The sequence below is a fragment of the Cannabis sativa genome, chromosome 8 (genome assembly GCF_029168945.1).
Source record: "Cannabis sativa cultivar Pink pepper isolate KNU-18-1 chromosome 8, ASM2916894v1, whole genome shotgun sequence".
NCBI classification, from domain to species: Eukaryota; Viridiplantae; Streptophyta; class Magnoliopsida; order Rosales; family Cannabaceae; genus Cannabis; species Cannabis sativa.
The window spans coordinates 31,206,269-31,234,222 of record NC_083608.1 but is presented as its reverse complement, the minus strand read 5'-3'; the positions used below and the strand labels follow the sequence as shown (position 1 = coordinate 31,234,222).

The following is a 27,954-nucleotide window of genomic DNA, read 5'->3' as shown; positions in this document are numbered from 1 at the left end:
ACTACATATTTATAGCATTCCACTAGGGTTAGGTTTGAATTATTTGGCATTAAAATAATGAAAATATCAGAGGATAATACCTAAAAAAGTGGCCGGCCATGGCTTATTGGATTTGGGCCTCACTTTTTGCAATTTTGCAGTTTTATCACTTTTGTATATGATTTTCTCAAAAACGCCAATTTTCTAATTCAACCATTTAAATGCCAATTCTAACTATTTAATAACTATAAATAATTATTAAATAATATTGTCATTTATCATATTTATTAACTGAACCATCCAAAGTATCATAATTAACAAATATGCCCCTAATAACTCTTTCTTTACAATTTCACCCTTACTTAGTAAAAAATTCACAAATAGACATACTCTAACTTGAGAATTATAATTGATTAATCAAAACCAATTACATGAGTCTTACAAGCAATATTATCTCAACTAGTGGGGGGACCATGGGTCTATATAACTGAGCTTCCAATAAGTAGATCAAGAATTTATTACTAAAATTCACTAACTTATTAATTCTTCGTTGAATCCACGCATAGAACTTAAAATTGCACTCTCAGTATATAGAATGCTCTATATGTTCCACCATATAGGCACATCATTAGTTATCCATTGTTATAATCCTAATTTGATCAATGATCCTCTATATGAATGATCTACACTGTAAAGGGATTAGATTACCGTTACACCCTACTATGTATTTTATCCTTAAAACACTTGACACCGTATAAATGATATTTCAGCTTATGTGAAATGAGTACTCCACCATTTATGTTCATTTGGTCAAGCTCGAAGGAGATCATCCTTTGCTTACTATTCGCCAGATAGAAGCTATAGATTCCATGTTTATGTTAGCGCTCCCACTCAATTGCACTACCGTGTTCCCAAAATGTACGTATCACCCTGACCTAAAAGTAGGCTTAACTAACAAATCAAAGAACACGAATAGCCTTTCAAGATTGAGCCTAATCATAACAGGATTAAGAACATTTGATCTAGGATCAACTAGGCGATATTGACTTGAATAGATTTTACGGTAAGTTTAATAAATCTAAGTCAAAGTTCAATATCGGTCCCTTCTGATGCATACTGCATGCATCCAACCTGAGCTTTACTTTAACTAATGTTCTGGAAAGAACATAGCATTTCTCCAAATGCAAGTAAACTCTTGTTGTAGATTATCATATCAGTAAAACCCTGTGTCTGATAAATCTAGGAAATTTTATTCACATAGTCATGTTTACTTTCCAAAGTGTTGACAACATAATAAACAGGATCAAGTATGTGAAAAGGGTTTAAGATGAATTTATAAATCAAATAGACAAGCAATTGATAAAGTGAACCAAAACATACACAAATGAATGAAAAATACTTCTGTTTCTTTATTGATGTTGAATAAAATAGATTACATTGAAATGGAGTTTTATTTAGGGCATAAAACCCAACAATATCTTTATTCACTGACTTCATCCCAGTGAATAGGTGAACGACACTTCCTTCCATATAACATTTCATAAAGTGCCATACTGAGAGTACTCTGGTAACTATTGTTATATGAGAACTCAATCAAAGGTAGGTACTTGTTCCAGAAACCTTTGAAGTCATATACACATGCCCGTAGCATATCCTCAAGTATCTGAATAGTCCTCTTGGACTGACCATCAGTCTAAGGATGAAAAGTTGTACAGAATCTTAATTTAGTACCCATTGCTCGCTGCAAACTTTCTTAAAAGACGTAAACTTTGGATCTCGGTCTGAGACGATTGACTTTGGAGCACCATGAAGCTGAATTATCTCCTTGACATATGAATCAGCGTACTAATCTACTGTATACGTAGTTTTCACTAGTAAAAAGTGTGTTGACTTTGTATATCGATCCATTATTACCCAGATAGAATCATAGAATCCCATTGTTCTTGGTAATCCAACCACAAAATCCATAGTTATATCCTCCCATTTCCACTCAAGAATCTTTACAGGTTAAAGTAATCTCGCTGGTCTTTGTCGCTCTGCCTTAACTTGTTGACAAGTTAGAGATTTTGACACGTATTCCACTATATCACCCTTCATACCGGGCCAACAGTACAATGCTTTCACATCTTGATACATTTTAATTGTTCCCGAGTGTAATGAGTATGTGTGGTATGAGACTCATAGCATCGTCTGCTGGAACACAAACCCTATCTTTATACCACAATAACCCATTTGATGAAATTGAGAAATCCTTTACTGATCCAGCCTCAAACTTTTCTTTGTACTCTTGTAACACTAGATCACTTAGTAAAGCAGTCTTGATTCTCTCTAGTAAATTAGATTGTAACGTAATGTTGGCTATTTCCCAATCATAAACTCAATTCTTGCTCTATTCATATCCTTAGCCAATTTCGATGAAATCTTCTTCAGTTCATAAACTTGTCCCGGACTTTTTCAACTTAGAGTATGTTGGGTTTTATGCCCTAAATAAAACTCCATTTCAATGTAATCCATTTTATTCAACATCAATAAAGAAACAGAAGTATTTTTCATTCATTTGTGTAGGTTTTGGTTCATCTTATCAATTGCTTGTCTATTTGATTTATAAATTCATCTGAAACCCTTTTCACATACTTGATCCTGTTTATTGTGTTGTCAACACTTTGGAAAGTAAACATGACTATGTGAATGAAGTTTCCTAGATTTATCACACAGGGTTTTACTGATATGATAATCTACAACAGAGTTTACTTGCATGGAGTATGCATCGGAAGGGACCGATATTGAACTTTGAATTAGATTTATTAAACTTACCGTAATATCTATTCAAGTCAATATCGCCTAGTTGATCCTAGATCAAATGATCTTAATCCTGTTATGATTAGGCTCAATCTCAAGAGGTTATTCGTGTTCTTTGATTTGTTAGTTAAGCCTACTTTTAGGTCAGGGTGATACGTACATTTTGGGAACACGGTAGTGCAATTGAGTGGGAGCGCTAACATAAACATGGAATCTATAGCTTCTATCTGGCGAATAGTAAGTAAAGGATGATCTCCTTCGAGCTTGACCAAACGAAAATAAATAGTGGAGTACTCATTTCACATAAGCTGAAATATCATTTATACGGGGTTAAGTGTTTTAAGGATAAAATACATTGTAGGGTGTAACGGTAGTCTAATCCCTTTACAGTGTAGATCATTCATATAGAGGATCATTGATCAAATTAGGATTATAACAATGGATAACTAATGATGTGTCTATATGGTGGAACATATAGAGCATTCTATATACTGAGAGTGCAATTCTAAGTTCTATGCGTGGATTCAACGAAGAATTAATAAGTCAGTGAATTTAGGTTATATATTTTTGATCTGCTTATTGGAAGCTCGGTTATATAGACCCATGGTCCCCCCACTAGTTGAGATAATATTGCTTGTAAGACTCATATAATTGGTTTTGATTAATCAATTATAATTCTCAAATTAGACTATGTCTATTTGTGAATTTTTCACTAAGTAAGGAAGAAATTGTAAAGAAAGAGTTTTAGGGGCATATTTGTTAATTATGATACTTTGTATGGTTCAATTAATAAATATGATAAATGACAATATTATTTAATAATTATTTATAGTTATTAAATAGTTAGAATTAGCATTTACATGGTTGAATTTAAAAATTGGCATTTTTGAGAAAATGAGATGCAGAAATGATAAAACTGCAAAATTGCAAAAAGTGAGGCCCAAATCCATACAGCCATGGCCGACCACTTTAATAGGCTTTATCATCTGATATTTTCATTATTTTAATGCCAAATAATTCAAACCTAACCCTAGTGGAATGCTATAAATAGATAGTGAAGGCTTCAGGAAAATTACACTTTTCATTCAGAGAAAAACCTGAGCCTTCTCTTTCTAAACCCTAGCCGCCACTTCTTACTCTCTCTTCTTCCTTGAGATTTCGAACCACTTAGTGATTAGAGTAGTGCCCACACACAGCAAGTGATACCTCAATCATAGTGAGGAAGATCGTGAAGAAAGACATTCAACAAGAAGGAGTTTCAGCACTAAAGAAGGAGAGAAAGAGATCCAGGTTCAGATCTTGATAATACTCTGCGACAGATTGGATACAAGGGTTAGAGATCTAAACGGAAGGAGTCATATTATTCTGATGCACCCAATGTAAGGTTTCTCATACTTTATACGTGTTTATTTCATAATCGTATTAGAAGTTCATATTTAGGGTGTTAATCAACATACTTGTGAGTAGATCTAAGATCCTGGTAAAATAATTTCCAACAGAGCATCCGCTACCACATTTGCTTTTCTAGGATGGTAGAGGATCTCGCAGTCATAGTCTTTAACCAATTCCAATCATCGTCACTACCTCATATTCAAATCCTTCTGAGTGAAAAAGTATTTGAGGCTTTTGTGATCCGTATAGATTTCGCACTTCTCACCATACAAGTAATGGCGCCAAACTGTTGGAATTATTTTACCAGGATCTAGATTTACTAACAAGTATGTTTGATTAACATCCTAATATGAATTCTAAAACAATGAAAATAAACACATATAAAGTTAGAAAACCTTACAGTGGGTGCAGCAGAATATTATGACTCCTTCCTTTCAGATCTCTAGCCCTTGATTCCTTTCTGTAGCAGAGCATAATCAAGATCTGAATCTGGATCTTCTTTTCTACTTCTTTGATGCAGATTTTCCATAGTCTTACATACTATGATTGAGGTACCACTTGATGTGTGTGGGCACTACTCATTCACTCATGGGAATTTCGAAAACAGAGAAGAAAGAAAGAGAGAGTGGCAGTTTCATAGTGTTTGAGAAAATAATCAGTAAAGTCTATCTCAAACCTGAAGCCTTTACCTTCTATTTATAGAATACCACATAGGGTTAAAGTTGAATTATTTGGCATTTAAAATTGAAAAATAAAATGTGAAATAGAAGCAAAGGTGGCCGGCCATGTATTGAGGAAACAAGCCTTCCACTTTTCCAACTTTCCTATTTCATCATTTCTAGTTTCCCATTTTCTCAAAGATTGCCAATTCTCTCTTTCAACTACATAAATGTCAAATCTAATTATTTAATAACTATAATTAATTATTAAATAATATATTGTCATTTATTTTATTTATTAATAAAAACTAATCAAAGTTTCCCAATTAATAAATATACCCTTTAAACTCTCTATTTACTGTTTTACCCTTGCTTAGTGAAAATTCACAAAGTAGACATAGTCTAACTTTTAGAATTATAATTGATTAATTAAAATCAATTAACTGAGTCTTACAAGCAGTATGGTCTCAACTAGTATGGGGACCATGGGTCTATATAACCGAGCTTCCAATAAGTCGAACCGAATTTACCAAGTAAATTCCCTAACTTATTAATTCCTCATTGAATCCACACTTAGTTATTGGAATTGCACTCTCAGTCATATAGAACGCTCTATATGTTCCATGATATAGACACGTCATTAGTTATCCATTGTTATAACCCTAATGTGATCAATGATCCTCTATATAGATGATCTACATTGAAAAGGCACTACTGTTACCGCTACACCTTCAATGTATTTTATCCTTAAAACACTTAACCCTGTATAAATGATATTCAGGTAAGTGAAATGAGATCTCCACTATTTATTTTCGTTTGGTTAAGCTCGAAGGAAATCATCCTTTACTTTCTATTCCCCAGAGAGAAGCTATAGATTCCATATTTATGTTAGCGCTCCCACTCAATTGCACTACCGTTTTCCCAAAATGTACGTATCACCCTGACCCAAAAGTAGGCTTAACTAACAAATCAAAGAACACGGATAACACTCTTGAGATTTAACCTAACCATATCAGGATTAAGATCATTTGATCTAGGATCAACAGGTGATATTGAATTGAATAGATATTACGGTAAGTTTTAATATATCTAATCAAAGTTCAATATCGGTCCCTTCCGATGTATACTCCATACATCCGATACTGGTAAACTTTGCCAATATCCTGTAAAGAACATAACACTTTTCCAAGGTGTAAGAATACCTATCGCTGATTATACCATGTCAGTCTTAATCCAGTGTTCTGACAAATCAGGGAATAAACTTTTGAACATATAATTAAGATTATATTCCACTGTGCTGACAACACTATAATCTTTAACAAACTCATATGTTCTGGACTTAAAAAGAATTCATACATTATATACATATAATCATGAAATAAATCATGTGAACCATGCAACATAAAATGTTGTTTCTGATCTTTATTAATAAGTAAATCTGATTATATTGAAATGAGTTTTATTTAGGGCATAAAACCCAACACAAACTTCAAGGTGAAAACCACCGCTGCCAATTCAATATCGTGTGTCGGATACTGCTGCTCATATTCCTTCAATTGCCTAGATGTATAGGTAATAACCTTATCAAATTGCATTAAAATGCAATTTAACCCTTGTTTGAAGGCATCACAATAAACTACAAATTTCTCATCGCTGATCGGCAAGGTCAGTACTGATGTGGTCATCAATCTCTATTTTAACTCGTGGAAGCTACTTTCACACTTGTTAGTCTAAACAAACTTACAGTTCTTTCAGGTTAATTCCATTAAGGGTGTAGAAATCTTGGCAAACCCTTCCACAAATCTTCTGTAGTATCCTGCTAATCCGAAGAAACTTTTGACTTCGATAGCAGACTTGGGTCGAGGCTAATCTCGAACTGCCTCAATCTTCACTGGGTCCACCAGAATGCTATCCTTATTTACAACATGGCCTAAGAAGCTTACTTGGGGCAGCCAAAACTTACATTTCTCAAATTTAGCATAGATTTCATGCTCCCAAAGATGTTGTAACACCATCTGCAGATGTTTTTCATGTGCCTCTTTTAAATCAAAAAAGACCAAAATGTCATCAATAAAGACAATCACAAAGTGATCTAGAAATTCTTTGACAACTAGGTTCATCAGGTCCATGAATGTTGCTGGGGCATTACTTAATCCAAAGGACATCACTAGGAATTCATAATGCCCATACCAGGTATGAAAAACTGTCTTGGGAACATTCTCCTCTCAAATCCTCAACTGGTGATAACCAGATCGAAGATCGATCTTAGAGAGAACGGTCTTTCCCTGTAGTTGATCAAACAGATCGTCTATCATTGGCAAAGGATACTTATTCTTCACTGTTAATTTATTCAACTCCCGGTAGCCAATAGACATCCATAGTGTTCTATCCTTCTTCTTTATGAACAAAACCGGTGCACCCTAAGGCGAGGTACTCAGTCTAGTGAATCGCAAATCTAACATACCTTGTAACTGAACCTTTAGTTCTATTAATTCTGTAGGTGTCATCCAATACAGGCTCTTAGATATAGACTTTATCACAAGTATCAATTCGATCTCAAAGTCAATCTCTCACTTTGGTGGTAACCTAGGTAGCTCCTCTAGAAAGACATCCAGAAACTCTTGTACCACCTGAACACTTTTAGGTCCTATTGGTACTTCCCTCGTTTTATTGATATCTTAATATCAAAATAAGATCATTTCAAATTTTATTAATAAAATAAGTAAATATCTGATCTTATAACTAAAATTAATAAAACAAACAAAAATAATCAAATTTCAAAACTAACCATAAATGCAAGTTTGTGAAAAAATCAAATTTTTAAATTCAAAGGCTAATAATATCTAAAACTAATTTAAATGAATCGAAAAAATTTAATAAAAATTAATTTTATCCTGATAATTATATTTTTATTTAAAAATTTAGATTCTACACAAAATTCTACCAAAATTTGAATTTTGTTTCATTGAAAATGATTTTTGAAACTCAAAATATCACAAAACAAAAATTGGCACAAGGATGGGTTTTGGGCGAGGAATAAGGCTATTGGCAGCCTTCTTGGCTGAGGTAGCTCGGTGTGACACGGGCTTTAGACAGCCCTTGTCCGAGAAATCTCAAACAAGCCTTGTCTGAAGCTCGATCATGATCGAGTGTCTCTCTAGGCTCCACGCACGCATGGTGTTGCATTAGTTTTAGATATTTTCATTCAAATTTCAAAAAATCATAACTAATTCAATAAAAATCCAAATTAAGTTCTGTAAAAGCCTAAATTTATTAATTTTTCATCTACTTTTAGAAAAAATACTTTCAGGACAAAACTAAAATTATTTTTCATTAAAAATTCATAATTCACATATATTCATCAAATAAGCACATAAACTAACATGAACATATCCAAATCATCACAATCATTATTTTAAATCTATATTTTATGAAAGTAAATCATTACCATGGATCTAAGACCAGTTGTTTGGAATTATTTTACTAGAATCTAGATTTACTAACAAGTATGTTATTTAATATTCTAAATATGAATCTTCTAAAACAATGAAATTTAAACACATATATAAAGTTCAAGAAACTTTACATTGATTGCAGCGGAATAGTATGTCTCCTTCCACTCAGATCTCTAACCCTTATTCCTTTCTATCACAGAGTATTACCAAGATCTGAGCTTGATCAGGTTTTGAATTCTTCATAGTCTTACACACTATGATTGAGTACTAGATTTGCTATGGGTGGGCATGCACTCTTTTACTATAAGGCTCGAAATTATGAAGAAGAAAGAACGGAGATTCGAATTCTATAGAAAGAGATTCTCAAGTTTTTCTAGTTGTTTGACAAAGAATGAAAACTAATAAACTTAACGCACTCCCAACTGGTGCTTTATAATAGCTAAAATGTAAAATTTTCAAAGAATGATGCTAAATATTAGCTCCATCAGATGAGATAAACTCATCTTTATTTTAGCTCACAAGATTTTGAGCTAAATCTTTCTCCACATTTAACTATATGAATAGTGGTTCTTCAAATTTTTTTTAATATTATTTTGACTTTTCTAATCACATCATACACACATTACTCATATATATAATATTTTATTTATATATATATAATATTTTATTTATAAATATATTATTTAAATGAAATAGAGAAAAAAAAAAATAAAGAAGCTATTGTAGGATGTAATAGAAAAGTTTGAGGTAAAATAAAAAAAGTGAAGTTTTGATGATGTATTTTAAAGGATAGAGTAGAGAAGTAGTTGTGAATGCTCTTAGGTTGGATGAGAATGAGAACCTCTTATTCCTTAGGACTATTTTTAAAAATATGAGAAAAATTATTAAGGTTATGATAAATATGGCATAAAAAGTAAATGTCACTAAATATGGCATAATCTGACCAATCAAACTAAAAATGTAGTTTTTTTTAGAAAAAAAACATATAAAACATTAAAAAGAAATCTGAATTTAAAATTTATAAAAAATAAAAACTTAATTAAATTACCATAAAAAATATTAAAATTCCCTTTATATTTATTTTTTTAAAAAAATAAAATAAATAAAACTATAGTGATCGCCGAAGTTGTCACTCGTGCCGGAAAAGCCACCGGAGTTTACTGTCGGCACCGAAAAAGTCGTCGGAGTAGCCGCCGGTGCCGAAAAAGTCGTCGGAGTCGCTGCCGGCGCGGAAAACGTCGTCAGAATCAGCATTGTCACTGGAAAAGTCACCAAGAAACTGGTTTCTTGATGAAGAAACTGGTTTCTTGGTGATTTTTTCGGTAATTTTACCAGTGACAATGCCAAGTCCGACGACTATTCTGGAGTTTGATGTCGGTGCCGAAAAAGTCGCCAGAGTAGTTGCGTGTGTCGAAAAAATTGCTGGAGTAAAAAAAGTCGTCAGAATTGGCATCGTCGCCAGTAAAATCACTAAAAAAATCACCAAGAAAGTGGTTTTTTCATCAAGAAACTGGTTTCTTCACCAAGAAAGTGGTTTTTTCATCAAGGAACTAATTTTGTTACACAACAATAATAAAGATTATGAAAACAAAACAAAAATGATATACAGTGAAAATAATTGAAACCATTTTCATCAATCAACCAAATAGAGAAAAAAAATACAAAAAAATTACCAAGAAATTGGTTTCTTGATGAAGAAAAAAAACCAGTTTCTTGGTGATTTTTCTGGTAAGCGACAATGCCAATTCTGACAAATTTCCAAGAGTTTACTGTCGATACTAAAAAAGTCACCGGAGTAGCTGCCGGTGTATTAGTCGTCACAATTGCTACCAATGCCAGAAAAGTCGTCAGAATTGTCATTGTCGTCAGAAAAATTACCAAAAAAATCACCAAAAAACTGGTTTCTTGATGAAGAAACCAGAAACCGGTTTCTTGGTAATTTTTTCGGCGACTATGCCAATTCTGATGACTTTTCCGAAGTTTTTTGTCGGTGCCAGAAAAGTCACCGAAGTAGCTGCTAGCGTCATAATAGTTGTCAGAATTGGCATTGTCAACGGAAAAATCACCAAGAAACCGATTTCTTAGTATTTTTTCAGCGATTTTTTCGGCGACAATACCAATTCCGACGAATTTTCTGGCGCCATCAGCAACTCCGATGACTTTTCCGGCACCGACCGCTACTCCGGCAACTTTTCCGGCACCAGCAGCAAACTCCAGTGACTTTTCCAGCATCAATGACAAATAAAACTTCCTAAACAAATAAAAATATTAAATATGGGATTTGAAAACCTAATTACATATATATGTCATATCAAATACCATAAAAAACTTTAAAACAAAAAAATACCACATAAATTGGTCAAACTTAAATGTGTCATATTTATCATAAGAACTTTTAAAATCACATAGTAAGTGTAATTTCCTCTATTCCTTAAGAAAATGATATAAAATTATATGACATTAAGAAAATGATAAAAATTGGCCAAAATTTACCTGAGGTGGTTGGTCATAAGATGGGCCCCACTAAATTAGAATTTTACTATTTTTATTCAACAATTTATCATTTTCTTTCACAAATACCATATTTTCCAATTTCAATCCTTTAAATGTCAAAACTATTTATTTAATAATTAAAATTAATTATCAAATAAAATTGTCATTTAATTAATTTATTAATTAGACTTAATGAAGTCTCTTAATTAACAATTAAACCCTAAAACTTCTTTTCTTCACAATTAAGCCCTTGCTTAGTGAAAATTCATAAATAAGACGTAGTCTAATTTTAGAATTATAATTGCTTAATTAAAACCAATTAAGTATTGTCTCAACTAGTGTGGGCCTATATAACCAAGCTTCCAATAAGCAGATCTACAATTTACCAAGTAAATCCTAACTTATTAATTCCTCCTTGCACCATTATAGATTTGGAATTGCACTCTTAATTATATAGAGCGCTCTATATGTTCCACGATATAGATACACTATGAAATTATCTAGCATTTTAATTCCAATAATCAAAGATCCTCTAAAGATGATTTACATCAAGTAGGGATAAATTTACCGTTCCACCCCTCAATATATTTTATCCTAAAAACACTTTGCTTCTTATAAATGATATTTTAGTAAACTAATATAATTACTGAAATAAGAGCTCTTCCATTAAGCCAAGCTCGAAGGAAATCATCATTTCACTTCTATGTCCAGATAGAAGCTATAGATTTTGTATTTATGATTAGCGCTCCTACTCATTTGAACTATCATATTCCCAAGATGTATGTGTTCAGTCGTACGAGCTTCAACGAACAACTCTAAGAACATAAATAACACTCTTGAGATCAAACCTAACCATATCAAGAAAGAACATAACACTTATCCAAGGTGTAAGTAAACTTTATCACTGGCCATCACATCATAATAAATCCAGTCCACTGATGAATCATGGGACATAAACTGTTGAAGCATATAATCACAATTACCTTCCACTGTGTTGACATCACTGTAATTGTGAATAACTATATGTCTTGGATTTAATAGAAATTGTATATTAAACCATAAACATGAAAACTACATGTAAACATAAATGACTTCTAATCTTCTATTAATAACAAATAAAATTATATTGAATTGGTTATTATTTAGGGCATAAAATCCCAACATTGTATTCATTGAGTTAAAATTCCGCTTTATACTCGACCATTTATCTTTGTTTTTATTCTATTTCTTGCATGCACATTTGGAGAAATTTCCTCAAAAGGATGTCACACAAACATCTAATGGTACCATAGAAGCATTTTTAGCAGAACTTGATTTTGATAATTTATGAGAAGGTTGTTAGGGGGACATGATAATTCAAGACATACTCAAGAGAAAACAAAGGATAAGAAAAGCAACATGGAATCTAAAAAAGCAGACATTCAAAGGTTTTGATTTTTTGGTGTGATTTTTTTAAGTGTGAAGCTCACCCATTGGTCACGGTTTGAGATTGATAACCAAGTTTATGTGTCCTACTCTTCACTATTTGTGATGATCAGATTAGTAAATAAGTTTATGTGTCCTACTCTTCACTATTTGTGATGATCAGATTAGTAAATAAGTTTATGTGTCCTATTTATTTTAAGCCAAACATGATGATGAGATTGATAACCAAGTTTACGTGTCTTATGCTTACCTATTTGTGAGTCACAGTTTGAGTATCGATTGTTGTTGTTTAACAAGTTGTGCACTCACAAAAATTTTCAGCCAATTTTTTTAAAATCACACAGATTTTATGCCAATGAATTTGGCTAGATCAATTTTTTATGGTAAGCTATTTATTTAATGTGACTAATAACAATAAAACTATGTCGGCTCGTTTGGAACGTCGTATTAGGTCGTATTGTATTGTATTGTATTATATTGAATTGTATTTTATGTAATATTTTTATGTAAAACTATATGTGGCATTAACTTTTATGGACACCTAAATATATAATATTTTAGTATAATTTAAAGTTTGACATAGTATTATATAAAAATATAATGTATAATCCAATTCAATATAATACAGTACAATACAATACGACCTAATACGGTATTCCAAACGAGCCCTGTGTGTATATTAAATGTGTATTAGTTCTTATTTTATTTTTATGTCTCTACTAATTCCTTCATTTTGTGCATGTAAAAGTTTAGGTTGGAATAATTGATAATAAACCAATCACTGAAGAGAAAGTTTTGGCTCTTTTGAGTGGGTTAGTGGATGTGATTCTTATAATGATTGAATGGGTAAGATTTTATTGAATAAGTTTAGTTGCTTGTGTGTTAAACTATCATGAAGAGGAAATAAGGAGAATGGATGAAATGTTAAGCTTGGACACCCAAAATGGTGGAGAAGAATAGCTTATTTATTAATCAGTCAATTCTGATCCCTTTCTTGCATAACTTTCAACTTTCCCAATTTCAAAATTCAAATTCAATCAAGGTATAAACTATTTTTTTGTAAGTTTGTCCATAACAAACTTTTAAATAGCTATCGGTGAAAGTGGTTTGTGTATCAGAGCTGAAAGTTGTTTGTGTTTGTATGTGTATATACAAAGAGAGAGTGAGTTGAGAGATTGGGAGGAATGTGAAGGTTGTCTGTTCGGACAAAACAGAAAAATATTACCATGAAGAAACATAACATCTATAATCTATAAATAAATGTCTATGAACCATATGCCCCATTTCAAATTAATCTTATATTGTGTTTATATATGAAGTTCAGCAATTATAGCAACTAAAAAAGTTACAGATCATCAATAAAACAATCACAATAATATTTTCGAAAAATATATTTGGTAAAACTGTTTCATTTTTTTTTTTAAATAAGAAAATTTCAAAACTAAAAATAAATTACTTTTAAAATTATTTAAACAGATTTTCAATTTCTGTTTTTGTATTTTTTTACACCAATATTTACTTTACTTTCTCTCCCTCACTCAAATAAATAAAAGTTGCCAAAGATATTTATTTATTTTAATTAAAAAAAAAAGTAAAAAAACATTATAGAAAAAAATAGTTATCAAACTCATTTTCTATTTTTTTAAAAACAAAAATATAACTTTTACACGCCTTAAATTTTTGTTAGATATGATAAATTAGTGGTGATGAAAAAACTCAATAAATAAATACAAAAACAGAAAAAGTGCATTATTATTATTTTAAATTAAAAAGTGTTTTAGACTTAAATTAAAATAAAATTTATTAGAAAATCAATAATATTTAACAAAAATATTTATTAATTACAATATATTTTAAGATGAGTATTATTATTGGGCATTAGAGGAAGCGCTTCACGATTGGTTAGTGATATTTCCTAAAAACTATTTTCTTAAATTATATGAGATCCGATACATAATTATACCAATACCGATATACACCGAGGAGGGTACTGGGCACAAATAGTATCTTTTAACGATTCTCTTTTAAGACCGTACAAAGCGCGGGCAAGTTCACTGGTAGAATAAATTCTTGATATCAGATCGAAAATGCTAATGGGGCAAGAATTAAAGTAGGAGGCCAATAAAAAAGAAGCAGCGACACGAAATCTAAAACGGTTTAATTCTCGTCATTTCATAGGAGAGACCAAGATCTTCAATTCCATTTAAAAAACTTTTCTTTTATTTTTATATTATTTTATATTAATTTTAATACGTATTTTAATTTTATTTATTTTTTTATAATTTTTATTTTAATTTTGTTTTGATGATATTTAAAATATAAGTTACTTTTATTTGATAATATATTTTCTAAAGAATATGAAAAACGGTAATTTTTTTTTTTTTGAAAAAATTAGTATAAATTATAAGTATATTTTTTTAAAATAAAAATTATTAAAATGTGATGTATAAATTATTTATTTATTTATTTTTTTTTTCTGAATGTATAAGTTTTTGCAAATGAAACCAAAAAAAAAAAAAAGGAGTAACCATTGCGAGTGTTAGGACCAAAATGAAAGCAGTGATATTGTAATTGTAGTAGGGAGACTTAGAATTTTGCCATGGCTTCAAGCTCGGACGATGACAATGACTTCATCCTTCTCACGATCACCAATCCCAGTCAATTTGAGGAAAATATAGTTTCCAATCAAGACCTTCTCCTCTCAACCGCAGAAATCTCAAGCTGGGATTTGCCTTCAATTCTCACTTTTTCCACGCTTAGAGTACAGGCGCATCGAACTAGGCGAGTTTCTTTCATTTCTCTTCATATCTTTACTTGACTGATCGATACCATTTGTTTATCACAAAAATTTACTGAATACTAACACCTTTATGCTCTTCTTCGTTTTCAATTTTTTTTTTTTTTTATTTATTATTTGTAGGCTTATTGAGCAGTCTTCGTATTTCCATGGGATGCTCAGCTGGAGCTTTAGGTAAAAAATAGAGAGTTATTTTTACACTGTTTTTAAGCAAGTAAACAATGTTTTTGCTGTCTGTTTGGTTGCTGAGAAAATTGAAGGTCAATAAAAGTTTTTTTTTTTTTTTGGTAGTGAATCACAGCTGGATCATATTTCGATTGAGTGGGAATTGGAAACATTTGTGAATATTCTGAAGTGCATACATGGCTGCTCAGTTGATGTTACTTTTGACAATGTCATCAACTTTTATGAGGTAAACACTTGTGTGCTTCTTCTATGAGTTTAGCAATGTAGCAAGGGAAAAGGAAAAAGGGAAAGTTGAAGATATGACAATATTTTGGGTACATGACAACAAATTCGAAATGAGTCTCTTGCATCGTAAACAATGAGAATTTCAGAAGTCAATACTCCAATTTTAACATTGATGTTAAGTAATAGACAGTGTAGCTTTTACCACGGACCATCTTTGCTACAAACTTCAATATTAAAAAGACCACAAAAAACCTCATATCTTACCGAACTCGTAAACAAAAACAATAATAACTTGCAAATTATAATTTATTATTTATGGTAAAAAAACCTGCAATAGGTTGTATCCTCTTAATTGTTGAAATAACATGTATACAAACTACAATGAAAATTGAAATGAAGGAGACTAACTTAATAGTACGTGTCTCAAATATTATTCTAATAAAATTTCAGGGGGCACTTTATTTCGGAGTCAAAGTTCTTCTTGAAAAGTGTAAGACTTGGTTTTTGGAGGTGACTTCATCTACCATGCCATCACAAATGCAGTTGGATGATCTAATATCCATTTGGAACTTTGGCTTTAAGCATGGTCAGCGTCTTATCTTTGCTTTTTTGATTACTATTTTCATTTCAATACAATTAAAAATATTTGTGTTTGTAAATGTTCAGAGTTTGGTATTAACTTTTAACTAATTAAAATGCATTGCAGCCAATGATTATCTTCCAGAATTGTGTGCAAGCTATCTTGCAAAAAATTTTGTACGTGCCAAACATTTCTTTGTTATCATTTCTATATGAATCTCTTGTGTGCCCTTCCTATCATTCGTTGTAGTGGCTCTTGGCACTACATCGTATGCTATGATACCAGCAAGAGAAAGCACTGGAACATATCCATATCTGTAAAACTTTCTTGTAAAAATTAGTTTGAATAGAAAATTGGATGAGCTAGTATTGCTAGGATTGTTTTGAGCAATTACGAGGAGCTATTTTATGCATAATGGAGCTTTGTTTGTTATTGCAAAAACCTTAACTTTTAGTTGGAATTATTGAAAATGATTTACTATAGTTCAGCAGAATCTCTTTGAACAAGATTTCTCAATTTAGTTCATCGTACTTTAAATTTGCATTTTGATTATATATTCTATGTTATTATACAAAGATATACAATAAACAATCAGGATAGAAAATGAGGAAATATACCTGCATTGGACAATTAAATACTACATGCGAGTAATTTGAGAGATTCAGATTCACTTATGAATTTAGTAGTGCAGTAAAATTTTGTTCTTGAAATCTTCTTGTTGCTAGAAGGTGTATGATGGAATATACGTCATATGATAGTAGATTGTTGCTCTAAAAGCATTAGCTCTTTACATGCTTACTTGCTTAGGCTGGTAATTTTCTGTGGCTTAGTTGGTGTCTTAATATGTTTCCAATAATAATTTAGTTGCAACACGCTGGTGATCTGTGATATATGAAGTTACATTAGAGGCTTATCAATCTACTGGTTTATACTTTAACCTGGGTTTTGCTATTTGAAGGTGACAGATAATATTCTTTGCAGATGTGGGCTATTTCTTGTAAATCTTTTGTAGATGTTCCATACAGATTACTTCAAGATTGTGTGAAGCACCCCCATTTGACAATACACAAGTAGGTTTCATATTTTATTTTAGGTAACGGTAGCTTAATCAAATCTCAAAGCATATGCTGACCACAATATGTTTGTGACCTTACAGTGAAATGTATCTCTCTGATGCACTTTTCATGTGGATTGATGCTAACACAAAAGACTTGAATATAACGAAAAGCAATTATATTGACATTCTGAAAGAGGTAAATCAATATGAATTTTTAGATGTTTAGAATTTGTGCCTTTCCGAGTGAAGTTACTATTTCGCCCTCAGTTTTTTCATGTTGGCAATTGTGGATTAAAAACAGACTAGGACACCAAGTGTGATATACGAAGCAGTTCTATAAATTTTATTATATACTGAGAGGTATTTTTATTTAACCATTCATTATTGGTGTTGAGCAGATCCGTCTGAGCCTTTTACCATTGTGGTTTGCTGCAGGTATGATAAACTTCTGAATGATATTAACAGCACCACATGATGCTGATTTTCATCGTTAAAGCCATTAGTGATATAATTTCGACTGGCTTACCTTTTCAGGGAAACGAAGAAATTGTCATTATGCTAAGCTTGTAGATAAAAGCATTACTTCAGTTTTCACACTCCTCGAAATTTCATCTGCTGGCTCATTAAGCTTTTTAGAAGGTGGTGACTTGAAAGATTTTAGGATTCGAGTGACGGAATATTCTAAGGTATTCCTGTTGCAGTCTCATATTTTTCTTGTTGAGGATTTTAAATTGTAAGCAGAACGGCAACATTACAATTGTGACTTCAAGTGCTTCCTTGGGAAGTTATTTTCTTTTTTCATTTCAATGATGTAGAAGGTTATAGATGTTTCAAATATAATATAATCCTTAGTTTTGCAGTTCCTAAAGGCTTAGTGGAAAACATGCTAGTTCACCACACCAGTGGTTTCAGTTCCAGTCCATGTTTTTGCTCCCATTATTGTTTATTTATTTTAATTAGTTTCGTTTCTCCACACTTTGCAGAAGGTGAACCTTTCAAGTTGTCCACAGATAACATCAGCAATACTTTTCATGTCTCTACTTCCTACTTTAAACTGTACAAAGTCCATGTTAAGGAATACCATTAAGCCATTATTGGCTAAGCTTGAAAGCCTTGAGAGAGATCCCTTCTTAATTTCACAGGGATTGTTGCCGATGTTATCTTTTGAAGCAGTAGAGGAAGTGGATATTTCCAAGTGTGACAGGCTGCATCTTCGAGCTGCCATTGAGTGTTTCTCCATGTCATTTCCATCATTAAAAATCCTGAAGGCAACTTATTTGTTGAATTTCAGTACAACAACATTACGACAATTGGTCCTAAAATGCCCTGCGATCTGTGAAGTTGACCTAGCTATTGATGTCAGTCCAATTATATTGGAAGTTCCAAAAAATTCGTTAACTAGTGGCTTAAGACCTGTGGATGTGTCACCTCTTTATAAGTCTAAAGTTAGCCTGTCAAATATCATAAAGCTTACACTTGAGGGACGAACAGAGCTTCATGGCGAGACTATATTCTTTTCCCTTTGTTTCATTAACTATCTTGCTATCAAAATACATATTTCACTTAGCTAGGGAGACAAAATTACGGAAGATTATTTCTTGATCTGCTTTTTTTTTTTTTTATGTTTCTGGATCACGGAATTCATTGTCAATTGTTCACTGTTTGCCAGATTCTGATCTCCTGTATATTGCCAAATTCTGCACCAACTTACAGCACCTGAACCTTAAAGGGTGCACCGCTTTAACAGATGTTGGCATGTCAGATCTTATATGCAGATGTCTTAGATTGAAATCAATTATTTTGTGTCATACTTCTTTTGGATTGAATTCTGTGCTAGCTTTATGTTCTGACTTTCATGGTTATGATAATACTACTACTCAAATTTCAGAGTCTTTAGCATTTAATATTCAGACACTGCATATTGGTAACTGCAAGGGTAAGTGACATTTTCTTTGTTCATTGTGCTGTTTGAAGAAACCTCTTTTCCAAAACTGCTGATTTGTTTCAAAATTTTGAATTGCAATTACTTTTGGGATACTGTGGGTTGAGAGAGATACTCTATACATTTGAGTTTTTGTTTCTTTTTTATTTTTTTATTTTTTTTTGTTTTATTATTTTTTCTTTTGGAACAATTTTATTTTGAGCAATTTTATGGTTAGCTCTTGAAGTCATTGCAACATATAAAACCTTTGTTTTCCTCAGGTGTTGACGAAACATCTCTTCTAAAACTTCTGTCTGAAACACAAATGCTGAAGAGTCTTTGTCTGAGGGACACCCACATTACCGACCGTGCTCTTTGTAGTCTCCGTGGTTCTTCCTTAGAGATGCTTGATGTTTCTAATACTATGGTTAGTCTCTGTACTTAAAATATCTGTCATCTTGATTCAATGTAGTGATTGAAAGTATGACCCTGCATACTATCATTTAGATGTTACCTGATTATAAACTTTCCAGATATCGGTCATTTCAGTCTGATAATAGAAAGAAATATAGAATCAGGAAGTCAAATGCTTAATTGCCACAGAAATTAAAGCTTAGCCAAATGACACCTGAAAAGTGACCGGCGGTCAATCAAATTAAAGCTACTCGTGATAGAAAGACTAGTTGATTATTATATCAATAATGTCTCGTATGATTGTCATTCTTGCTCCCTATGCATCTATAAGACAACATGTCTACCCACCACTATGTATGAAGGATAATGAATTTGTCCATCCTAACTGGTCATTTTGGCCCCCAATTTTGCACCTCAGTGCATATTGTGAATAAAAATTTATTTCACTAGATTAATTGTACGTCTAGTAAGCTCCGTACCTTTCGATTGACTCAAATCTTGGTAAAATATAACTAGTGTTTGCCTATTATTAATTATTATGGCATCTGACAGACAAATTTCGATTTCTTTCCTTCATCTCATTTCAACTACGTTTTTTTTTTTCTCTGACCTGAATCATTTCAACTATGTTAAATACATAAATCATTACTCGGAAATCTCTAAATGAAGGATATTGTTCTGAGTTTTTAGGTCTCTGGAGAAGCTTTAGCACATATTATCTATCGAAATACTGGTTTGAAGTGTTTAAGAGTAAAGGGTTGTAGGAATTTGTTTCGATGCAAATGTGATGCCACCACGATGGGAGAATTTTCTTACTTAAATTCTTGTGGGGAAGTGGAAATTGCTTTGGGAAAAACTTGCAGATTGCACGAAATTTCCCTTGGATGGGGATTTTCTCACTTTTCTATGGAAGCCCTGAAACCTGCAATAACAACACTGAGGAAGTTGACGGCGGGCTTGGGCTCATCATTAGGTGAAGCTGCACTTGTGCAACTACCTTCTGCTTGTCCTATCCTAGAGTCTGTAGCTCTTTATTTTCAGGTATTACTCTCCAAAAGTCTTGGAGATACTTGCTATTGACATTGTTTTTTGTTATGTGTAGCTCATATTTATTAGATGTTATTTTTTTTTTTTTTGAAATGGCATATAGTTATTAGATTTGGTAGTAATAAAATATAGGCCAGGCATTTGGTTCCCTGATTTTTCAAACTATTTTGGGTAAATGAACTTTGCTACAGATGTGCTCCCCTTGTAGATGTTGCTTATAACTTTATCCAATTCTCTTATATTGCTATTTAATTGTTTAGGTTAGTTATTTCTGAAACTCTTTCCTGGATTTTCTCTTGAATTGGAACTAAAAGATATCTTATATGAAGATCGCTTTGAACCATTGAGTCACCACCTTAATTAACTCTATGTTTGGTAGAGGAGAAAAGGGAGAGGAAAGAAAAGTTTGAAAGGAAAAGTGGAGAGAAGTAAAAAAAAATGTTTGTGTGGTTGGAAAGAAAAATAGGGAGAAGAGAAAAGTGGATAGAAAAATTTGAGGTGGGCACAAAAATTTTCTCCTCCAAATTGGACAGAAAAGTTTTACAAAATAACATTAATGTAAAATTACTCATTTATTTTCGCAAAAAAAAAAGTAATAATTTTCTTTCCTTTCTACTAACCAAACAACTAAGAAGGAAATAGATTTTCTATTCTTTCCTTCTAATTTTCTTTCTCTCCTATATTTTCGATCCCCTCCTATTTTCTTTCCGTCATACCGAACATAGTGTAAGATTGTGAGTGTCATGTCTTTTGAGCCTATATATTTCTACCATTATTGTTCACACTTAAGTTACTCCATTAGCATCATTCTTTTCCCTGTTTTAAAGTTGTATGAATATATATTTATATATATAATATATTTTGCACAGGCATCAGCCCTCTTAGTGTAATATGTAGATTGATATCTGCTCTTTACAGGTAATATCAGACAGTATCATTGTAAACATCATGGAATCCTTGAGGAACTTGCAAGTCTTGGCTTTATGCTATTGTTTTGGCGATATATCCATTGCAGCTTTCAAGTTCTTTATGCCAAATCTGAGAAAGTTACAACTTGAACGGGTAAACCCATGGATGACCAATGAAGATTTGGTTATTCTGACTCAGAGCTTTCCAAATCTTGCTGAGCTTTCATTGTTAGGGTGTCCACTTCTTGATTCAGGTTAGTAGTTTATTTAGCAGTGCACAATTTCATTTCCCGCAGTAATCAATCATTACATTTTAGTTTCCTTCCAAATATATTTCTACAGCTATCAATATCATCTATAATGGTTCAACAAACAATAAAATTTTGATGTGCCTCATAATAAGCAATTTCTTCGCTCCTTTTTTTTTTTTTTGAAAAAGGACAAGGTCATATGTCATAGACAGACCATTATCCATAAGTTTATTAAAACCTGAGTAAGTAGAGGAAAACCAAGATTACACAGCTTGGGATTCCCAAGAGAGTCTGGACACATACATAAAACAATTTTGCGCTGCTTCATTGTCTTGTGGGTGTATTTCTAAAGAAATTTTGAAACACCAAATCTTTAGAGTAATACAAAATTTACTTACTATCATCACCCCCTCCCCATGTTTTTTCAGATTCACAGCAAATCATCTCACATGGATGGCCCGGTTTACTTTCAATCCATCTAGAGGTTTTGCATCTTCAAATCTTTTATTTTCTGTTTTGTCTTATTTATGTTTAATTTAGGTACATGAAAACAATAGGTGCCGTTTGGTAACACTTTTGTTTTTTATTTTTTTAATCACAAAATGAAAGTAAAATTTTTTAAAAACAAAAATGCGTTCTATAACCACTTTTGTTTTTCAATTTTAAAAACAGAAAACAAAAGTGTGTTCTGTAAAGTTCATTTTTATTTTTATTTTTTGATTTTATTTAAGTCGGGTCTAGGTCCGGGGTCGGATTCGGGTTCAAGTCAAAAGTCGGGTTTAGCGCCAGGGCCGTAGGGAGGGGATTTGGGTCCGGGTCTGGTCGTAATCTAAAAGATTGATTAAGAAAAAAAACTATTAAGTGATTTTTATTGTTTTTAAAATGTTGATTTCTAATTATAAAATTGAAAAGTAAAAACAGTTTTATAGAACATGTTTTTGAAAAATATTTTCACTTTTCTACTTTTAAAAACAAAAAGCTGATTAAAAAAGTGTTACCAAACGCCACCTAAATAAATTGAAAATGATTGTCCAATATATTTTTATCGTGACTTGAAAATTTTCAAGAAACATGACAGTTACATTTACTGAAAGTGTAAATGTATTCATAAAAACTAAAAAGGATATCTCATTTATAGAACTCATTGCTACGTTATTGTCAATATTTTTCATTTCTTACTTGGTAGGCTATTGTGAAAATTGATATGTACAAGTGAGCACTCATGAAGCAAGTACTGCAGTGATAAATATTTGAGATCGTCTTTGTGGGAATTGCAAATTAAAACTAAATGCACAAATTAATTACCAAATATTTGCAACAAAAACTAAATTAAATTGTTTTGAATTTTTTAAACTAACACTACTTGAGATTAATTAAAATACTTGAAAATAAACTGCAAATATAATGTAAAAGTGGGCTGAAAGCAATTTGATTGAAATAGGCTTGATTTATTAAATCCCTCTATGCCTAGAAAAACCTGTACTCGCCGCAGCAAGATTTCATTTAAATTCCCAGAGTTTACTAGAATTTAGCACAATTAATATAGAACTTTTCTAAATCCTATGATGCTAACTTTTTCACTTAATTAAGCATATTTCTATGTAAATCAAGTTCAAGAATTCAAATCCAAGCACCAATTCCTAGTTGTTACACTAGGCAAATAACACATTACTATGCTATTCTAAAAATTGATTATTAATTTGTGTCATTCAAATCTATCCACTATTCAAACTTTCCAACACAAATATAGTTTAGCATCTTTCCATCGATGGCCAAACAACAACAAAATCTCATCAATAAGCATATTTGAATGAAGTATGGGTAAATTGCTAAACTTAAGTACTAGAATGTAGAATTAAGACAGAGTTGTAATAATTCAAGCCTCAAAGTATTTAGTTCATAGCTAAGTTAAGAACAAAAATTACCAACTTAGATCTGTCCATGAGACTTGAAATACTAAAAATAGAGAGAAAATAAGAAAGAAAATAACAAACAAAGAAGAAAATTAGCCCAAAATAGATGATGCAAAGTCTCCGCTTGCCCTTCTTCTTTTTGCTTCTATTTCCCTCTTTGTACTCTCTTTTTATCTTCTGTACTTACTGCTCTATTTTTCTCTAAAATGGCTGATAATGGAAAGTAAAGCTCCCTCTTCTTTTCTTCAACTAGGGTACAATACCCCTCTTGCACATTCAACAAATACCCTCTCTAAATGAGGCCCATATGACTCTATGGAGCCTTCTAGAAACTCTCCTAAAAAATCAGCCATATTCTACTTGCCTCTTAGCCATCTCATCAATTTTTCTACCACATTATTTAATGAAGTGTTGCATCCTCTCCATAAAGTTGGTTACACACTTTTCATTCTGCTGAGAATTCTCAGTAATATTTCTGCAAAACTTTAGCAAAAATCTAAGTTTTCTCTTTTAAATTCTTACCTTGAACATAGCTCAACCAAAATTCATTAACTTCCTATCATCAGCTCTAAATTACCTAAGAGAACACAAAACACTAAATAGCACAAAAAGAAAAGAAAATAACTAAAAATGACTAGAGTAAACAAGCAACTTGTAGTTGAGGTCAGTTGTCTTATTCTTCATCATCTTTTTCCCTATCTTGTATATACTGTGAGGAATTTTATGACAATTTTTAATGTTTCCGAGGGGTATTGAAATCAATGGCAGAGTCTGGGGTTATTTCTTTTATATACATATATATATTTATGTAATATATTTAAATTAAAAATAGTTGTTTATGAAATCAATGGCAGAGCCATGTTTATTTTGTTGTATGTGTTTAGTGATTTATTTTACAAAAAATTATTTATTCTAATTGTAATATGCTTTTAACTTTTTCTCAAAAAATACGCATATGTGCTAACTTTGTTTATGCTTTTATCTTTCCAAGCATTTATATCTTATTATGACTCAAACTAGATTTCTACCCCCAATTGGAATCAAAGTAAATTCTTGGTTTTTGACATTGTTTGAAGTGTGGCCTGCTTGTCAGTTATGCAAGTTTATATTTTGATAAGCACTGCAGGAAATTAGAACAAGTGATTCTGTCTCCTGTACTTGGTCTGATATCCTTCCCTCTTCCTGTTTTCCCCTTCCTCGTATTAATAAGTCATAACTAGTTGATATGAAGTCTTCAGGTGTGGTAGTGCAAACTGTTGATACAATGGTCACATATTCATTTCTCATTCAGGAATGTGGATCGATTACAGAAAACGGAGTTTCTTCTCTTCTTGAGTGTGTAGCTCTTGAAGATCTGTTGTTGCGACATAATGTGAGACTTTCCTTCCTAATTTTTTTTCTTTTTTTTTTCTTGGGTATTTATAGTAAATACTTAAATCCCAGTATCTGGTAGTTACAACATGGTCAAAAAAAATTTAAGACATGTTTTCTATGAGCAAGTTGCTGTCTCAAGTACATGGTTCAGTTCGCACCCAATTATATTCTCAATCAAATTAATTTACTTGCGGAAAATTACAGCTTGATTGTGCAACATGTACTTATATTCTCAAGTACATGTTTTATTCATCTCTTTTATGGACTTGTTGATAACAATTACAGCATGATTGTGCAACATTTTATTTTCACCATCAGCATATTTTGATTGTAGAATTAACATTTGTGAAGATGGAGGTAGCTTTATCATTTCTTGAATGAAATTATAGATTCTCATTTTTAATGGGCTGAATTTTCCTGTTTTATACAGGGTCATGGGATACAAAGCAGCTTCATTCTGGATGCTGCTTCAAAAGTAATAATATAATAGATATCATTACCCTTTTTTTTTTGGTTTCAATTAAATGAATAATGTTTATGAAGTAACACAAACTAATCTTATAGCATTTTGTTATGATTACAGATGCCGTTACTTAGACAAGTGTCACTGGATTTGTGTGATGCGAGCGAAGGTTACTTAGATATTCCACCGGTAAGCTGTGAAATAGGATTCTTGAAATCAAATCATGTTTTAATGTTCTTACTAAATCACATAATGAGAAGGTGATGTGTTAGAACAACTTGAGAACAAAGCATAAGCAAGTCTCTCTTTATTCCTAATGCCAAATGCCAAATTCCAAATGAAATATATTTAGAAGTTGCTCACCTAAGGAGATGGCAAAAACTGAATAGACCCGAAATGTCTGAGGCTGTCATCGTGGGGTTTGGCCACCTGTGATAAATGAGAGCATCTCCAATTTGGTGCTCTCTATTTTTTATCTAAATTTTAGCTAAAATAGTTAAAAAAAAGTTAGAATAGAGATTCATTTTTATTATTCTTGCTCCAGCCGGTTTCCTACTTTAGTTCATTTGATTATTTTAATAATAATTTATAATTTAAATTTATTAAATATAAATTAATTTGTTGAAATAATAAAAAAGGTAATAGTGATTCTATTAAAATAATATTTAAAAAAATTAGCAAAAAAATAGAGTGCTCCTTACATTGAGCTTCCTATTCATTTTCTTTTTTTATTCCTTTTTTACGGTTGGAGTTCATTTTTTTTAAGACTCACCTCTTATTTTAGTTAAGTATTGTATTTAGAGAGCATGAATGGAGATGTTCTGAACAGCTATGAAAATCAAAAGCAAATGTTTTTCCTAATTTTTTTTGTATTTTTCTACTGGTTCAGGATGACAAAAAGAGTTATTTGCGCTTTGTGATGATAGCACGATGCAAATCGATGGAATGTGGTTTAGCTTTTCATTGTCTGGAGCCTCGAAGAAAGCGAGTTCACAAAGAGACGTTACTTTTGGTGCGGACCAGCGAAAATGTGATGAGAAGAGTGGTGAAGGAAAGGATAGGCTGTAGAGATTTTGAATGAAGTGGTAGATGGAGGAGCCTCAATAGGTGAAGGAAAGGCTAGGCTGTAGAGTTAAACACATTGATATATTGTTGAATGCTATTGTTAACTTGTTGTACATGGCCTTGCTGATGGCAATTATATTTCACAAAAGATCAGTCAAGTAGAAAGGATAAATTTTTGTTCATAAATGAATTACAACTTACAAGAAGTTGAATTGAAGCACAGAAGCTTTTAATGAATGGATTGGTTCTGTATACTAAGTTTGTTGTGCAAGTTATGTGACCGACCTGAGTTACTCTAACTCGCAGGTATGGTCATTTATTATTTGCTTTGAGCTCATTTTTGCATGGTCGTTGTGACAATTAACCTTGACTTGCTTTCTTCATGGTTTATATCAAACAACGTTACAGTGCACAGGTATTGAAGAAATATTATAATACTAAAAGAAAATATCAGTACCAATAATTAATAAAACAATTTTTTTTAAAAAAAAAAAATTATGTATTAAAAACAATTTTATATGTATCAGGACAGTAACAATATTTAATAAAACAATTTTATGTATTAAAGAAAGATATCTATTGAAAAACAATTTTATAGGTATACTAGTTAGGGAATAAATGGCACGTAATACTCGTCAATATATGTAATACTCGTCAATATATGTAAGTTACAATTATATTTCTTACTTTCATCAATAATATTTAAACAATCATTAAAAAAATTATATTTAAACAACGACATGGTATAAGTTTGCTTGTTGAAGGTAAAATCATCAGTTATCCTATCCAAATATAAACTCATTTAATTTTTCCTGCTATTATCTAATAATAAGTAAACTTAGAAGGAAAACAAAATAATAACTAACAAATATTTATAAAAAAAAAAAAAGTTTAACTACACAAAAAAGATTAATACCATATGTATGCTCATATAGTTTTTACACTATCATATATTTACTAATAAACAAATAAAAAGAAAAACTTAAAAAAAAATAAGCAAGTAAAATTCATTTATAGGAGAAAAAAATAGTAAAAATGTACAAAAGACTTAAAAAATGGTATTTTAATAAAGAGTAAAAGAATTGAGAGATTTTTTAGCAAAAATGAAAAGAAAATCAAAGATTAAAAAAAAAGACAAGAAAAGGACAAGTATTAAATAATTGGTAAATATATAAATAAAACACATTACTCTAAATATGGTAAACAAAAAAAAAAATTAAATTACTAAGATAATCTTGTTAAGTTTGTAAAAATATAAAAAAGAGTAAGAACTGTAGACAAATAAATTTTAAAGTATCAATACTTATTTTGTTTTAAAAATAAAATTATATTTTTTCTTAAGTTTTTATAATAATTTACAAATAATATATATGCAGGAAAATAACATACATATATACATATTCATTTCTTCTATTTTTCCACATTTAAATAGAAAAAATATAAAAAATAAACATAAAATATTTACAAAAAAAAGATATTATTATACTTGTTATCCCATTTTTCGTACTATGATGTGGCAGTGTGTACTAGTGGCACGTGTCAGTTATTCTT

General features: G+C 31.4%; 2 protein-coding genes across 9 annotated transcripts; one reads left to right on the top strand and one right to left on the bottom strand.

Moving 5' to 3' along the window:
- Positions 1–6,694: 6,694 nt before the first annotated feature.
- LOC133030546 (uncharacterized) lies at positions 6,695–10,516 on the bottom strand. The gene is made up of 2 exons (XM_061103324.1): positions 10,291–10,516; positions 6,695–6,867 (listed from the first exon to the last, which is right to left on the bottom strand). The coding sequence occupies exons 1-2, from the start codon at positions 10,514–10,516 to the stop codon at positions 6,695–6,697; spliced, it is 399 nt and encodes a 132-aa protein (XP_060959307.1).
- Positions 10,517–14,689: 4,173 nt separating this feature from the next.
- Positions 14,690–26,661, top strand: LOC115699380 (BTB/POZ domain-containing protein FBL11). 8 transcript variants are annotated; one of them, XM_030626752.2, is made up of 19 exons: positions 14,690–14,983; positions 15,123–15,173; positions 15,291–15,411; positions 15,861–15,996; positions 16,117–16,166; positions 16,972–17,060; positions 17,147–17,243; positions 17,446–17,482; positions 17,582–17,733; positions 18,031–18,547; positions 18,717–18,983; positions 19,250–19,395; positions 20,073–20,423; positions 21,348–21,591; positions 22,017–22,072; positions 24,793–24,873; positions 25,306–25,350; positions 25,459–25,527; positions 26,228–26,661. In XM_030626752.2, exons 1-19 carry the CDS (start codon positions 14,802–14,804, stop codon positions 26,417–26,419), a joined length of 2,883 nt encoding a protein of 960 aa, XP_030482612.2. In that variant the 5' UTR covers positions 14,690–14,801; the 3' UTR covers positions 26,420–26,661. The 8 variants fall into 8 exon arrangements, 7 of the variants coding, with proteins under 7 accessions (XP_030482612.2, XP_030482613.2, XP_030482614.2 ...); XR_009684101.1 differs by lacking the exons at positions 22,017–22,072; positions 26,228–26,661 and having other exon boundaries at positions 14,691–14,983; XM_030626753.2 differs by lacking the exons at positions 25,306–25,350; positions 25,459–25,527; positions 26,228–26,661 and having other exon boundaries at positions 14,691–14,983; positions 24,740–24,872.
- Positions 26,662–27,954: the final 1,293 nt, after the last annotated feature.